The sequence below is a fragment of the Falco rusticolus genome, chromosome 3 (assembly GCF_015220075.1).
Source record: "Falco rusticolus isolate bFalRus1 chromosome 3, bFalRus1.pri, whole genome shotgun sequence".
NCBI lineage: Eukaryota > Metazoa > Chordata > Aves > Falconiformes > Falconidae > Falco > Falco rusticolus.
Window position 1 is genome coordinate 55,396,984 of NC_051189.1, and position 15,720 is coordinate 55,412,703.

The 15,720-nt window shown below is 42.9% G+C and overlaps 2 protein-coding genes across 2 annotated transcripts in view; one reads left to right on the plus strand and one right to left on the minus strand.

Moving 5' to 3' along the window:
• LAMA3 (laminin subunit alpha 3) overlaps positions 1-2,386 on the minus strand; it is a 119,265-nt gene extending 116,879 nt beyond the window's left edge. Inside the window, exon 1 of the mRNA XM_037381515.1 lies at positions 2,141-2,386. Coding sequence (XP_037237412.1) covers positions 2,141-2,386 — 246 coding nt within the window. The remainder of the gene's footprint in view (positions 1-2,140) is intronic.
• A 164-nt stretch (positions 2,387-2,550) lies between these two features.
• ANKRD29 (ankyrin repeat domain 29) overlaps positions 2,551-15,720 on the plus strand; it is a 51,212-nt gene continuing 38,042 nt past the window's right edge. The window contains exons 1-3 of the mRNA XM_037382031.1: positions 2,551-2,736; positions 5,269-5,363; positions 12,356-12,654. The gene's annotated coding sequence lies outside the window, so the exon portion shown is untranslated. The remainder of the gene's footprint in view (positions 2,737-5,268; positions 5,364-12,355; positions 12,655-15,720) is intronic.

Here is a 15,720-nt window from a genome sequence, read left to right on the forward strand (position 1 = left end):
ATAGAGCAATAGCTGCAATCCAGCCTTGTAGAGACCCCAAAAGTGAGAGTCTTGAGTGCATGGCATTTCTTTAACTTGAACTGGCCTGACAAGGTGGCTATTACACCTATCACTTTACATAAAAGCTGCACAACCTTCCCTCACACTCTTAAGAAACAACATGTGAATACTTACGCTGATTTTAAATCATTCCATGTAAGTTCAGCTTCTGCAAGAATTTAACGCACTTCTCTCCAATCTTCCACGAAAGGAGAGATTCTGTTATTTATAGTGTCTTTGAATTTGTGAGGTGGAGTAGCTTGATAACATGTACATTGTGCTGCTATCGCATTTTCTGTGGTGGGATTTCCCTGGACTTTTGAAAGGCTTTTCAACTCTTCTTGAAACACAACAGCTACTGGTAAACCACAGAAGTATTCATGTTATGTATCTCAACGGGGCTTTGTTAAAACTGGAGAGAGACGCTGCTGTATCTGTGCTTACACAAATGCTATAAAAGGCACAACACGCTTCCTTGTGCCAGGGCTGAGCTATCAGTAGTCCTTCTCGGAACTCAAATCAGGCATGAACCACAACTGCCCTCTGACCTAGGACCTGTGAGGCAAATATTTAACAAGAGGAATACCCCCTGCGTGACTCAGTCTTCCTATTAGTAAAACTGTCCGTTACTCTGCCTGTAAGCATCTCCAAAGCACTTCGAGATTTTTATGACAGAGGGCACTGCACAAATGTAAGGTAAACTGAAACTTCATGGGGAGGCATGGCAGAGAGAAGTTCAGAGCAAAGCACGCTGCTGGCTGTGGCTGCCTAATGAACTGTGAGGGCAGGCTGCGTGATGCTGCAGGCTCACTTCTGGCTCATGACAAGGAGTATGCGGTACCTTCTCAGACCTCTTTCCCTCTCTTGAACATCTGTCCCCATTACAAAATGGTAAGAAAAACCTCTCTTATCCATTGCAATCTCTTCTGAACCCAGATATTAAGAGTTATGCCACCATTAAAACATACAAACATCTCATAAGACTTTGAAACTCTAACCCTTCCTCCAAGAGGCTAAAAACTTACTTGCCTTCCTTCTGTACTGCCTGAAGTCAGGAAGCAGACTGCAAGCTTTTGAAATCCCTTTCAAATTGCAGCTTCATTCTGGCTCTCTTCTCCTCCCACCAAGAGAGAATACAAATGAAATAACTTTGGAAGGTCTGAGGCTTTAGGAAAGTCCCCCCCTTTGACGAAGTTCTGATCAAACAGATACTGAACACCCACTGCAGTACATCACAGAGCTCGGTGCATCTGTTACTCCTTCCATACCCTCTAATGGGCATGTTTATACAAGTTTCTACCAAAGGAAAAAAAAATAATATATTTCCATTAACCCTTTGCCAGGAGTTTTATCTTTTGCGCCAGTCACGAGAAAGACGACAGTAAAACGTGTGAAATCATCTCACACCACGCTAAGAAAGAACATCACCCTCGCTGCCCTGCGTGCTCGGGCTCCCTGTCAGAGCCCCAAGGCACCTCTGCATCCCTCTCACGAGCAACGCACAGCACGGACGCCGAGCCCCACGTTTAGTGCCTGTAAAACACCTCAAAGCCGCCCGACTACGGCCGGACCCCGCTTCTCCCGCCGCCCCGGAGCGATGCCCGCTGTCAGCGAGCGGTTACCGGCGCAGCCCCCCGCCCTCGCCCGCGGCTCACGGCTTTACTTGGCAGCAGCACCGCGCAGCGCACCGCGGGCCGAGCGCCGAGGCCACGAAGCACCGCCCGGCTGCTCCCCGAGCCGCCGCCGGGACGAGCGGCCCCCGCACCCCCGGGAGCAGCGTGGGCACCGGCGGGGGCCGAGGCGAGGCCGCCGCTGCGAGCGCCTCCAGAAGGTGCCGGACACCTGCGGGCAGGTGAAGCGCGGGCAGCCTCAGCCCGGCCCGGCCCAGCGCCGCCCCGCGCCGGCTCCCTCAGCGGCTGCGGCAACGCCCAGCAGGAGAAAACGCCACGGCGCACCCCGCGGTGCCGCCAGCACCCCCGGAGGGGCCGGGACGCCCCCGGAGGACACGCCGACGCCCCCCGCCGCGCCGCAGCGCCAGGAGCAGGGTGCGAGGCGAAGGGCGCCCCGGCGCCGCGACCCCTGTCCGGCCCCGGCCGGTTACCTGGATGGCGCGCCCCAGGGGGGCGGCGGCCGGCCCCCCCACCAGCTTGCAGTACAGCTCCGGCCGCCCGCCGCCGCCCGCCGCCTCCCCGCAGGTGGCCGTCGCCCAGATGCTGGCCGCTGCGGCCAGGTTGAAGTACGGCGGGTGCAGGCTGAGCCCCGTCCCACGGGAGCCGGGGGTCTCCGGCTGCGCGGCGCAGAGGGCCAGGAGGACCCAGAGGAGCGGGGAGCCCGGCGGCGCAGCCATCCTGCGCCGGGCTCTGCCCTCGCCGCCCCCGGGGCGGCCCTATAGCTGCGGTGGGCGGGCGGCCCGGGCGGGCAGGCGGCGGGAGGAGGCGGGGGGCTGCCCGCGCGCTGCCGCGGGGCGGGGCCAGGGCAGACCCGGAGCGGGGCGCCGTGCGGAGCGGGCCGCGCCCCCCGGGCGTGCGGGGTGCGGGGAGCGGGACGGGACGCGGGAGGGGGGGGCCGCCCCCCTTGTGCGCGCCTTCCAGGTAACTGATGTCTGATGCTGCCCTTCCTCGGCAGGTGCGCGGGTTCGTACTTTGAACAAGCCTCAGGGCATCGTGAGCCGCGACCTGTCACGTCACACACGGGCAGGTAAGTCAAGGTTTCCCAGCTTTCTCCTCCAGCAGGGGTATCTGCACGCCAGGTAAACCCCGCTGCTGCCTGCAGGTCTTTGGGATGACACCCCGCGCAAATGCGCTGCAGCGGTCGCTGCTCCTCTTGCGATTTTCAGTGCTCTGGGCTGCTGGAAACCAGGCAGCCCAGGCCACCCCCTGCAATGCACAGCCAGTGTTCTTGGCTCCTGGTGAGGTGGGTGTTCCTGCTCATCCAGGGCAGACAATGAAGCTCCTGTCTTTTTGAAGGGATTTGGCACGGGCTTTGGATAACACAGAAGCATGTCACCTGTATCAGGAGTTGCACTGCTTAAGGGCATTGCTATCGTAGGTTTCATACTCGTTCACATTTCTACCACCACACGCTCTCACACATCGTGTTCAGTCCTCTTGATAAAATCTGCGGGATTCAGACTCAAAAATGTGGTTAGATACACAGACCTATAATATTTTAAGAGTGATTCATGTTAGCAGCAAAGTACTTCATAACTTTATGAGGGCTTTGCTACACAGCACTAGCAAGGGAGATCCCTGGTGTACTGTTTCAGGAAGTGCCAGCCACAAGCTATTGATTCTGTCTACAAGAAAATATTGGCATCCTTGGGTTTGTGCCACTGTGGATTTAGCACACCATCAAGACATATCTGTGGGAGACAATTTTTGAGTCCTCCATAATAAAAGTTGGCTGTCATAAATGTAGCATGCTGCAAATTCAAATATATCAGATTTGGCTTTTATATCCATAAATGCTTTCAGTTTCTAGAGCAACTTAAAAATACTCTCCTTTTCCAACAGTGACATTGTGGAAAGGACATTATCTTATTGCATGTGTCCATCGTGTCCCTTCCTACAATAGCTTCTACTTCGTAAAAACTGTGAGAGGTTTGAATAAAAGCAAGCAACACCATCTTCAAATGTTCCATTAAACAAAATGCCACACTATCAGATAGGATATCCACTGGTCTTTTTCAACCTATTTCTTGAAAACCTGTTAAATCCTAAGTATATCCTGGATTATATAACTTTTTACCAATGGATATCTGGAAGTATCTAACATAAGTGGCCTTTAAGTCCAGGTCAAGCAAGCTCTTACAAAGGCCTGACATCCATTAAATTGCCATCCTTGTCCTCTTTATTGTTAGAGGAATTAAATCATATTGAATAAAAGCTGAGCAGAGCATGTTCCTGGTAGAAAAGAAATGCTTGGGTAAGGGAAATTCATTATAAAGCACAATATTAAGAGGAACTGATGAAGATTACTATTATGAAGATTATAAAATCATGCACAATCTCTTTCAGAGTAGTCAGAGTATCTCCAGGCTGGACATTCATTTAGCAAGCTCTGAAAGATGTTTCTCCTGTACATATCCAACAAGCCGTGAAAGATTTTCTCCTCTTCAACCAGAAAGAAACTTACTGTCTTGCACAACGTTTGGGGAAATTAGTTTACTCCAGTTATCCTGTACATTCCTACAAATTGGACTCAGGATGGTGGGATTGTCAATTTTACTGCCAAGACATCTTTTGCTGTGAGTGCTTCAAATGCAAAAGAAATAACCTTTAGTTGGTTTAGATACACATCTTGCGCTCCCTTGCCTCTGCATGTGTGGGTATTGTAAGCAGCACTTCTGTGTTTTGAGTTTTGAACTCTTCTTCTGCACCTCTGTCCCTGGTCTCCACAATAAGCACTTGGGAAGGGTTTTCTGAGAAGCGTGAGCCTAGGAGAATAAGCAGAACATAAACCAGGTTATTCAAATACATTTGATGAAGCTTTAAAAAAATCACAGAATGTACTGTGAAAGTATAGAAAATAAGTGCCTAAACTAAGAATTTGAGATGGAGAGCTAAATCCTGTGTCTACTAGAATCTGCTCCAAATTTTCTTTGACTGCTCTTGTGTAGAGTAATAGCTGACAATTTTTTCTGGCTTACTTTTATGGATAGTTCAGGTAAGGAATCCAGCCTCAGTAGATCCTTTGCGATCTCACTTTAAAGAAAAGATTCTTGTGAGCTATTTGGTAGGTTGCACAGCAAAAAGTGTACCCCTTGCTCACAAACACATGTCCTTCCTCAAACAAAAGTATCAGTGAATATGCTGGGAAGTATCACATGAGAAAATATGGCTTATATGAGCAAGAATCTAACACTTCAGTAAAATAATGACATGTTCTTGGATCTGGTTTCCTAAAAGTTAAAAACAGGGATGAAACTTTGCAAAGATTAAGAAAATTAGCCTATCAGGTAAAAAAAAGAGAGGAAGAAATTCTTCTGTTCCCCCCCCTCAAAGGTGTGAGAAATTTTTTCTTGAATGCAAATCTCCAAACTGTACCCTTTTTTTAATCTATTTTAGGCCAAATCCAAAGCCAGCAGACACCCACAGAAAAGTACTTACTTCACTGAGCTTCAGCTCACCCTATCTAATGTAGAACTCCATCCTGTAAAAAGGTCAGTATCAATAATTCATGGGATAATACTTCATCTTACCCTCATGTCATCTTTTGTTGTAATTACAGGTTCCGGAAACACAGATAAGAATTTATTAGCTGGCAGCTCTTAGCAATCAGCATTTGCACGACAGTGACCCTCTGCAGAAAACACTCTTCTCCAGGTAACCGACCCTTTTTTCCACCCAGTAAATCCTCTCCTTTTTTCCTTCAGCCTTTATAAGGTTTGCTTTCCATGTTTCTTGCTTGAGCACTTTAGTGAATAAATGCAGGTAACTGAAAGTGTTTCTGGATATGTATTATTTTAACATAAACATTATGTTACATTAGTAGGCATTTACACTACTGTGGTTACAGATCATTCTTGTGTTTGCACTTTCTGGTTTGAAAGATGTTAATTTAAGAATGGATTTAAAATTTCAGGTCGAGAATGTTTGCTTCAAAATAGCCTTGCTGATATCATTTCTCTGTTTTGTTATCTTACTGATATGTGCGGTATTGCACATCTCATCTCATCTCATCTCATCCTGCCATTTCATAACATGTTTAGGACTTGGTATATCCACTTCACCAACCAGAAACCTGCAGTGAAAATGAGAACATGAAAAAATAGTCTCAGTAATACTAGTGGTAATATTTAGATCCTACTTAATATAATTTACCAAAGGAAGGGGAAAGTGGCACCAAGCACCCCAGAACTTAAGAGCAGCAAAACTAGCACGTATGAGGACTTGTGAACTGCACCACATGAGCTGCACAGCAGGTAGGAACAAAACCTATGATTCCTGTGCAGGCACCACATTCACCTTTCCACATTGCCATACCAGGTGATGGGGGAGTTTGCTCTTTCTTTGAAAACCAGTATGCTAGCAGGTATCTAGAAAGTCTCTCAGGTTAGATAGATCTGAGTCTCTACTTGGTGATCATTAAAGATTAAATTGACCATCTTGCCCTCCCATAAAAGTTCCATATCTGGCATTTATGTTGGAGCCAATCCTAAAGATTTAGTGTGTGGAAGAGTCTTTCTGCAAAGTACTGGAACTCACCTTCAAAACTGTGATCAGTTAGGCACATCTGTAGCTTAGAGCGTTACTACTCAACCAGAACATTTCAAGCTCAGCTTAGGCTCCGTGTTTTTATCAAGGAAATAAGGCATTTATCATCTCCTGTCATAAATGCTGATCCATGATTGTTATTCAGTTTGTGTCTATAAGTAAACTTTCATTAGTTTTACTAACAGATCTTTGCAGTACACCTAGACTAAAATAAGGCTACTCACACATGCTCTGGTTTAACGGCAAAATGCTGCAGTGTACATTTATGTGCTGGCAGGCCCTATGTCTTCACTGTATTTCATCAAGAAGGATGCATTGTTAAGATCATTTTGGTCTGCTCTTCTGATGACAATATCTTCTGCATCTTGCAGAGTTTCTTGTACCACAGTATTTCAGGACCCTACCACATCACTTTTTGCAAAAGAGAAATTATCCTCTTTATAGTTGAAATAGAGGCACACAGAAGCTAAGACCAAGGTCTAAAATGCAGTTCTGCCAGCAGAAACAGTTTAGATGCCTACAGCGCTTAGTGTAATCCAGAACTCAATTATCCAGAACTGCACTTTTGTCTTGTCCTTTTGTTGATTTCTTTTCTCTTGTTTCTTTCTGGATGTACACCCTAGGATGATGCCATCCTTCTTCACAGGCCATCTATTTCTGAATGTCCTTGTACTGTGCCTGCTAGATCTTATTATCCATACAATTGGAGCCTCTCTTATTCTCTGTCCTACCATCTCACAGGATTCAGGTATCTGAGTTGATGCTCTTCCAGCTTTTTCATGATTGGTTGTCTCCATAATGTTGCAGTACTATGCAACTGTGCTTGTTGCATAGTGGTTTAGTAGTTACCATTTTACTTAGCATCCCTCTACAGCCTAATATCAAGTCTGTCTTTTCTTCAGTCAGCCACGAACCTCATATACCAAGATTTTCCCGCACATTCTGCTTCCTGAGTTTATTCTTCTAATAAAAATTATTCTTATAATAAAAAACCACTATGAATTCTCTCACCTTCCAAGGGCTCTCAAAATATTTATGCAACATCTGTAGCCACATTCTCGTCATAGCTCAACCCTGAACCAATACACTCTTGTATAGGCTTAAAATAGTGCCATCTAATTTGGCTGGTTTCTCACGGTATTTCTCATCACAAGATCATTTCACTCACGAGAGTGAAGCATCTCGTTTTTGGCTGACTCAAACGGCCATCTTCTAAAGTAGCTCTTGATTGTCCTAGATACTTCATGTTTGTCTTTGCTGCGTAACATAATAAGAAAAGTTAATGAAAGACTTTTCCTTAACCCGCTGCATCAGGCCAGTCATTACATTTAAAAAAAAAAAAAAGTAAATAAATAAATAGTAATAATAAAAATGTTTTGACTAGAGATAGGCTAAGTTGTGATCCTTGATGTAAGAGGGGACTTGCTCACTGAACTGCCTCACAGTACTGCTGTGCTCCTCTAGTGCCTGATGTCTGAATGCATACCTTTGGCAGACTGCACAACTAGTAACAAATTTCATTAGAGGCTTTTCCATGTCCATGACATGTTAGATGCAATTTTTTTAGATTTTTAGGTCTCTCTCGAAATGTTCTAGCTACAAACATCTTACTAGTGAGTACTCGTGACTTGATGGGATTGTGGACAAAAAAATTAAAAATGCCTGGGTGGCTGATGCAGGACTTAGCTTTATATTGCTGAGAAGCACGAATCCAAAAGAGGAGGAAAGGTGAATATTTGGTAGTTTGCAACACTTTCCCCATTTGGGAGGAGGCAAATTGCATTTTCAAGGCAAAAACATGAGTCCTCATCAGTGTGTAGAAGCCATGCCAGTCCCTCTCAGTCTTGATCTTTGTATGTTTACTCACGAGTGTCCTAGGGGCTAAGGAAACCCTGGAAGTGAGACACAACTTCTTTGGCATCCAGTTCCAAAGAATAAGTCAAGAGGAACACTCTGGGGAATGCAGCTAAAGCTACAGCTAACTTAAGATTCCCTAGGCAAGTTACACTTGACTTTTCTCCACTATATTGACTATAGAGCCTGATGTATCTTTTTGTTTGGGGATTTTTTACTTGAATAAACTTCCTAATAGGTAACATTAAAATCCACCCACTTTATTGTTTTGCTTCTTAATGGATTTCCTTTTTATTCTTGGTTTTCTGTACTTTTTTATAGAGTCACTCATGGACTTAAAGTTCAAAAAGAAGAAAACAAGTCTTGGTCATATAATGCCTGATTATTTGTGAAGAGGCATGTGCTCCCTTTGGTCAGTACCCAATGACTTGTTGGTCAAACATCTGGGGAAAAATAAAATGTCTACTCACTATACTCTTTTTCACATCCTGTTTTTTTTATTTGCTGACATCAGTGACATCAGTGCTATTACTGCTACTTTGTCCGTCATAACGGGGGAAAGCAGATATAAACAGACTCACTGCCACAGCACACCGAGCAGCTTCTCATGGAAACCACTTATTTGTAAACTGCTCTTAACAGATTTTGAAACTGTTAGTTACATTAGATTGACATCTGAATTTCATAGTTTTCTCTGTAAGCGTTTTCTATGATCTGATCTGTATTAATAAGGCAGTACTTTTTCTGGGATCTGTTTTCAGCAAGGTTTTTGTATTTTTAGGCAGTGTTGCTGTCACAGATTTAGACACTGCCTCAGATTTACTTCAACCTCAGCTCTAGCCTGACCATAGTCTCATCAAGTTCTTAAGTTTTAAATAGAATGCTACATTTAAATGTGGTAGGAAGCCAGACCTTCAGCAGTGTAAACTGAGGAGACTCCAGTGTTAAATTGGTTTATTCCAGCTTCGGATCAGGTGACAAATGTGACTTAAGATTTAAAGCAGTTGCAGTTCAAGAACATTAAGATTTACTTGGTTTTGGTTTTGGAAGTTGGAAAAGATAGTAAACTTAAACAAATCCCTCGTGAAAGTTCACAAAATTTATTGGAGAATACCTTTGCTATGCTATTTTAAGCACAATTATAGATTTCCCTAACACAGGTATAATACACTATCAAAATTCTCTATGGAAGAGAGATTTATAATTCTAAGTTGTAACTCTTACAAAGACTTTGTTGTTGTTGTTAATAACAATTGGTTTCAGCCATGTTAATTATCAGACACTTTGTTCGGAGATGTGATAGTGCTAGCTTCTTAGTGCTGCTATAATATTATTTTGTCGTTTGGGTATTTTATCATACAGTTGTACCCCTATGTTCTTTAGCCAAGTTTGTTCTTTTCAGTGAGGGGACTGATCTTCTGACCAGCAAGGCATAAGACAGAGAAATTGAACTGACTGACCTGTAGCCAGTAACTCAAATTTTGTACCTGGCAACGTAAGTAGTTTCCGTCTTGCATGTACAGAGATGACTCTTATCAAACTTGCTTATGTCCTATCATCCTTACCCTAAGCCCAAGGTCTGAGGTCCTTTCTTTTGAGGACCTCCACTCTCTACAAGTGAGGATGAAAACAGTCTACTAGATGAGTTTTACTGAGCAGGGTAAGCTCCTCGGGAGACATCTCAGAGTGTCTGGACCCTGGAGGTTATGCTCTTCAATGGCTTCTGTTGTCCTCTGGCAAGGCTTTTGGGACAGACAATAAATAACCAAATCCATATGGTTCTGCTGTTCAGAATGTCTTGCAGGAATGAGATGGTGCGAATCTTAAGCTTATGTGCTAAAGACAGAACAGTTTTGTGGTTCTTGTGCAGCACTAATGAGGTGTGTCCCCTTTAATGAATCTGTTTACTTAGGCTTAGGAAGATAACTAGAATTTGGCCCGTTTTCTTATATTGAGGTTTTTTTCTCTTTGTTAGTGAACATATGCAAAACTTCCACTTACAAGAATAGGAGTCAATTGTATACTGTGGGAAAAAAATAGCAAACCCTAGATCAGGGGTCCTCAAACTACGGCCCACGGGCCGGATACGGCCCCCCAGGGTCCTCAATCCGGCCCCCGGTATTTACAGACACACACACACACACCCCGCCGGGGGTTGGGGGGGAAACCAAGCAGCCGCAGATGGCTGCCTGCCACTGCATCCGCGCGCCGGCCCCCTGGTTAAAAAGTTTGAGAACCCCTGCCCTAGATAATAAGTCGGTTTTCCTACCCGTAGTAGCATATGGGATAGATCATGCATGTTCTTAGGCTCACATCATCTCCCATAGTAGAGTTATATACAATAATCTACAAGCAGTGCCCAGAAAAAATGGCCACGATATGATTCCATTTCAATATGCCTTTATATTTCAAGAGCTTCACTGCCCATCAACTTTAGATTCTCCATGGACTCAAACAGCCGTTTTCATTATCTGCACCAGCATCAGCCAGTAGTTACTTGCCATTCATAGAATCAGAAAACATGCAAACCTGAAGCACCTGAATGCAGGTTCACTGGCTGCTCTCTGGCTGAGTAGATGGAAAATGGGTAAACAGTTAACTTCAGGCTGAGTCATAAAATCAATATATATAGATGATAAGCAGGGAAAGGAAATGACAGATGAAGAAAACAGATTCACAATCTGCACATGCTGTCTTGAAGTAATAAAACTTCAGGAGACCAAAATTCCAAGACTGAGAGGGGAAGGATGAAAAATTTTAAAGGCTGATGTACCTGTACGGATGCTAACACAGAGATGTTTAAGTTCAGCAGTAAAAGGCATTTACACTGAAGTAAAGATGGCGTGGTGGTGCTTACACTGGACTGGAAATTAGTCTTAGATGGTAGCTGTAGTCCTTTCATTGACTTCCTTGACACATCACTTAGTCTCTGTGGCTAAAAGCGTTAATTTGCTGGGAACAAATGGGAAAGAGGAAACAGGAGAGCAAATTCGTTGAAACACTCAAATGACAATTTGCAGAAATTACACTGTATTACTTATCCAAGTACAATGCTAATGTCTCTCTGATTCCTGGGTCACTAGCCCAGGCGTCAGTTCAAAGGTCCATGTGAAGGACGTTAATAACACTTGCAGGGTCCCTAGCAGCTAGGTGTCCTTACACCAGCTTATACCAGCAAATCTGGTGTGAAATTTCCTATCGTGGGAGGCCTCAGCAAAAGAAACATGGAGTGAAAAGAGAGATTCAAGGTAACAGCTCCCTAGAAGGATGAATCCATACAGTTATGAACGCGCTGTGTAGACTATTTCTATTATTAAATGAACTTCTTCTTTTTGAGGTCCAATTTTGTAAATCCTCCGTTCTGTTTTTAAAAGGTTTATGGGATACAAAAATATTTGGTACAGTTTTTCTAAGAAGTCTGCAGGATTTGTTTCTAAAGTAATTTTTACTGTTCCCCTTATTATCATATTAAGATATTTCTAAGAATACCTCACAAAATACAGGGTAACTCAAAGTACATTCTTTATACAGTATCTAGTAGTTTTGGTAAATTATCTAGTAGTTTTAGTAACATAGGCTTGTATTTTTAAAAATATTATAAAAAGAAGGAACAGGCCATGTAGCTGGTTATGCTACAGTTTAGCAAGGGAAAGATAAATGTAAATGATAGGCCAGATGGAAAATCTTTTAGTTTATATACTGCTTTATTGAAGTTATTGCTGATGATTTAAATACATTTTCTTGAACAAGAAAAAATTAAATTAACTAACAGTGCATGATCATAACAATTTATTTGCAGGACATTTATCATTTCTTTCTTTTTTTGGAAATAATTAGATTAATTATGATCTTATATGTCAGAAGCTAAGTTTTAGTTAAATTGTTCTAAAATTTCAGTATTTCACAAATTTCACCAGTACAGTCATAATGCAAACTTCAAGACTTCTCAGTCTAGTAAAAGGATCAACTTCAGGTAATGCAAAAAATACAATGTATTTTAGAAAGCTAATAACATGCTGGAAATACCCCATCTTTTCAGCATTAACTGGAAGGGTACTTGCTACAATATTCCTGTTGTTTACATTATTTAAACTCGGGCATTTCTTAAATGACTGCTCTGCTTCTTTCATAATGAAATAAATGCATAAAAACAAACTGTTTAAAGATATACTGACTTGCTATAACTCTGGAAAAGACAGACCAACCATTCATTTCTTCCACTCTTTAAAACATCGTTCTCTGCACAGGCACTCGTCAGAGCCTGAACTCAGTATGAACCCTTGAAGCTTCAGCCCCAAGCTCCATCACCTGCATGAAAGGAATGGATAGCGTGGGCCAGCCATTGGGAGGAACTTCTTTTTGCCAGCACTTCACAGACTTACTTTCTGGATTGCTAAATCTGTTCTCAGCTATTATATGGAAGTTGTTTAAGGACAGCAATGAAGGCAGAGCAGTCAAGTGTCATAGGAAAAGCTCTCATGGGAAGCTCTGCCTTTGAACGGATCTGATGAAAGGTGGTCAGAATGGATTGCTGTTTCCCACAGAGGTTTGTGTTACACAGCTTGAAGCAGCTGGAACTCAAATTATTATTAAGCAAAGCAGATCTCTGCTGCAACTCTTGCAGCAAGGTAGAAGTAGCACACTTCTTTTCCAAGGGCAGTGCTGTTTAAGGGATAGGAACTTCTAGCTGTTTCACCTTTCCCATGAAGTACTGGGAATGAAATGTATGTCTTGTGCTAGGTGCACAAGAGACCTTGCACTGCCTGGTTATGGAGATAATGATGGATGTTAGCAGAGCAGCTGTAATGTGAATTTGTGGTTTCTTTACAGTATACAACTTTCTTAAGGGTACACAGCATAGTCATTTGTTTCTCTGACACAAAAAAAAGCACTCTAGTTAAGAAGCCTGAAGTATACTTAGTGGAAGTAGCATGTAGAGAGCACTGTACAACTAGTGCTTTGGCTTTGGGACTGAATTAGTAGTAAAATTCCAACATATTACATGGAATATAGGCAGATGATATTTTTCAGAGGTTTATGTTTCAACCAAATAAAGAATCTAGTCCCGATCCTTCTATGAGCTTGCTATGTGATCTTGGAAAAAATTGTTCAATTTCCTTTACCTAGGCATTACCACCTGTATAACAGAGATACCAGTATGACTTAAAAAATCAAATAAAATAATTAAGATCCTAACACAAAAAGTGCAATATACAAGTTGAAGACTGTAGTGTTCCTGGTAATGCAAAATTGACGGTCACTCAATTAATAGCTTAATTTTCTCTGAATTTTGCAATATTCCATTGCCAAATTAAAATAGGTTCTACAACAAAGAAATCAACACATCTAGGTCGAAGTCCTTAAAGAGTCACACATAAGTGCTCCCCAGAGCCTGAAACAGGTCTCATAAAAGAGGGTGCAAATATACTGGAAAGACATCACAGCACAAATTAACATGATGCAAACCTATGAATTAATCCTAGGAGTTGTCACTGTATGGTAGGACTTTTTGATTTCAGCGTCTCAAGTGTCAGATCTTCCTGGAGTAATGTTATTGAAATCTTTGTCTGTAGCGTGCTAGAAAGAATAACATTTTGGCTTAAAATGAACAGCATCCTTTTTGTTCATAAATAGATGAAGTTAGGGGACTACATACCACCTCAGCAGCAAAGACTGCATGGCACCTAGTGTGTGTGAGTGCCTATGCATTTTCACAGTGACACATTGATGGATGTGTACTGGCATTTTCATGATTTAAGAGTCCTTGTACACACAAGAGAATGCTGGAAGTAAAACATCAGTTCGCCAAACTAATTTAGAAACACCTCTCTGATCTGTCACCATTCCTCCTTTTGAAAGTAATTATCTAAAAATATGTTAAAAGACAGTTGGAATAACAATAATAGATGGGACTCAAATTAATATTCACCTCATAATGTCCTAGAATTTTGCAAACCAGGGTTAGCTAATTACATAAATTACAATCCACCTGAGACACATGGCAGGTTTTATCCGCTTGTTCAAGTGTTTCAGATGACATGAGCAGTGCTATTCTCATTTAAAGAAGAAACCCCATATATTCAACCTTAAATGCCTGTGAAGGAGCCAAAGGGCATTTAAAGTTGCAACCAAGAAGCAGCTGAGGATTCCCTTTGGGCATAGGAATACTCCCAGGTGGTATAGCATGCTGGATTAGGAATGGTTAATACAGGGCATGGGCATGCCCAGGCACTCCAGGGTGTATCGCTCTTGTTGCACAGGTACAAGCTGATGACACAAGCTGTGCTCAGCAAATACAGCATGCTTGGAAAGTATCACATTTATTGTGCATGCTCTGTACCATGCATTTGCCTATGCATAATGCACCCTGAAAAGGCTGGTTTCATTGTGTCCTGATAGAGGGTTGATAGAGCACACGTACATGAAGTCTACAGTAAATCACAGTGGGCAGGCTTAGGATTTCCAGGTGTTTTGTGGCTCATTTGTAGGTACTGCAGGACATCTATAAGTACTGGGCAAATATTGAAAGTTCCCAGATTCTTACTGGATGAGAGAACACACACAGGGGAAGGGGAAGGAGCAGTGGCACAAGACTTTGGCTACTTTTCAGGCAGGAGAGGGGGCCAAAATGGCTGTACCAGACAGTTTATAAGGCATTTTTTTCTACACCGAAGACTGCATTGCAATGTAGAGGTATTTAAACTAGCTATGGCAGTAGTAGCAATCTACTTTGGACAACACAGGCTGTCTGCATTTGCAAGTAGTGCAGACTAACAGGAGTGGATCTGTAGAGCAAATAGTTGGTGCTGAGGACCTGAAATCTACATTGTTCCCATTTCAGGTTGGATTTGTGTGTCTGCTTTAATTCAGATTAGCAGTTATTCAATCCCAGGACATGAATACCCATTTGCAGCTGCAGTCCACCAAGTCTGCTCCTGGAGAAATTCTTCGAGTTCTGTTCAAAATGGATCCAGTTTGCATAGTACAAGATCCCTCCACAATAAGAACAACAGCACAGTAAGGGGGAGACAATCAGGAGATTCAGTTCAGAAGTGTACTCCTCATCCAGGCTAAAACATTAATGTAGACATCTCCAGAGAGATCAGCATGAACTGATTTAGCTAGCCAAGTGGATGGATTTGTTGGTCTACTCGGATGTCCGTGCTGGCACAGCTGAACTGCTGGTGGTGTCCAAGCTGGCCAACTTGGTTGATGCCACGGTGCAGTGCAGCCAAGATCAAGAGTGATTTTAGCAACGTAAAGGGTCTGGAGAACAAGGAAAGACAAAGAAGTTTTAGAGCTCCTCTCTTACTGCATGCTGATACTGAATCTTGCTGACAAAAACTGATGTGCAAAAGCCTTTGCTGATACTTTCAAAAATAACCTTTGTCCTGGGTGTCTGCATTTTGAGTTATAAGGCAAGAGAATGTAAGGAAGGCAAAGTGAGAAACCTTTTTTTAAGATTTTGGCACAAAGTCTTGCCCAACCCTGCACAGGAGGTCATAGGCAGAAACACACAACAGTCCTCTAAGAGGCAGTGATTCAGGATTTTTAAATTATGCAGAGGGAACTGGAGAAGCAAAAAGGATTTATACCTTTAGTAAAATAGGAA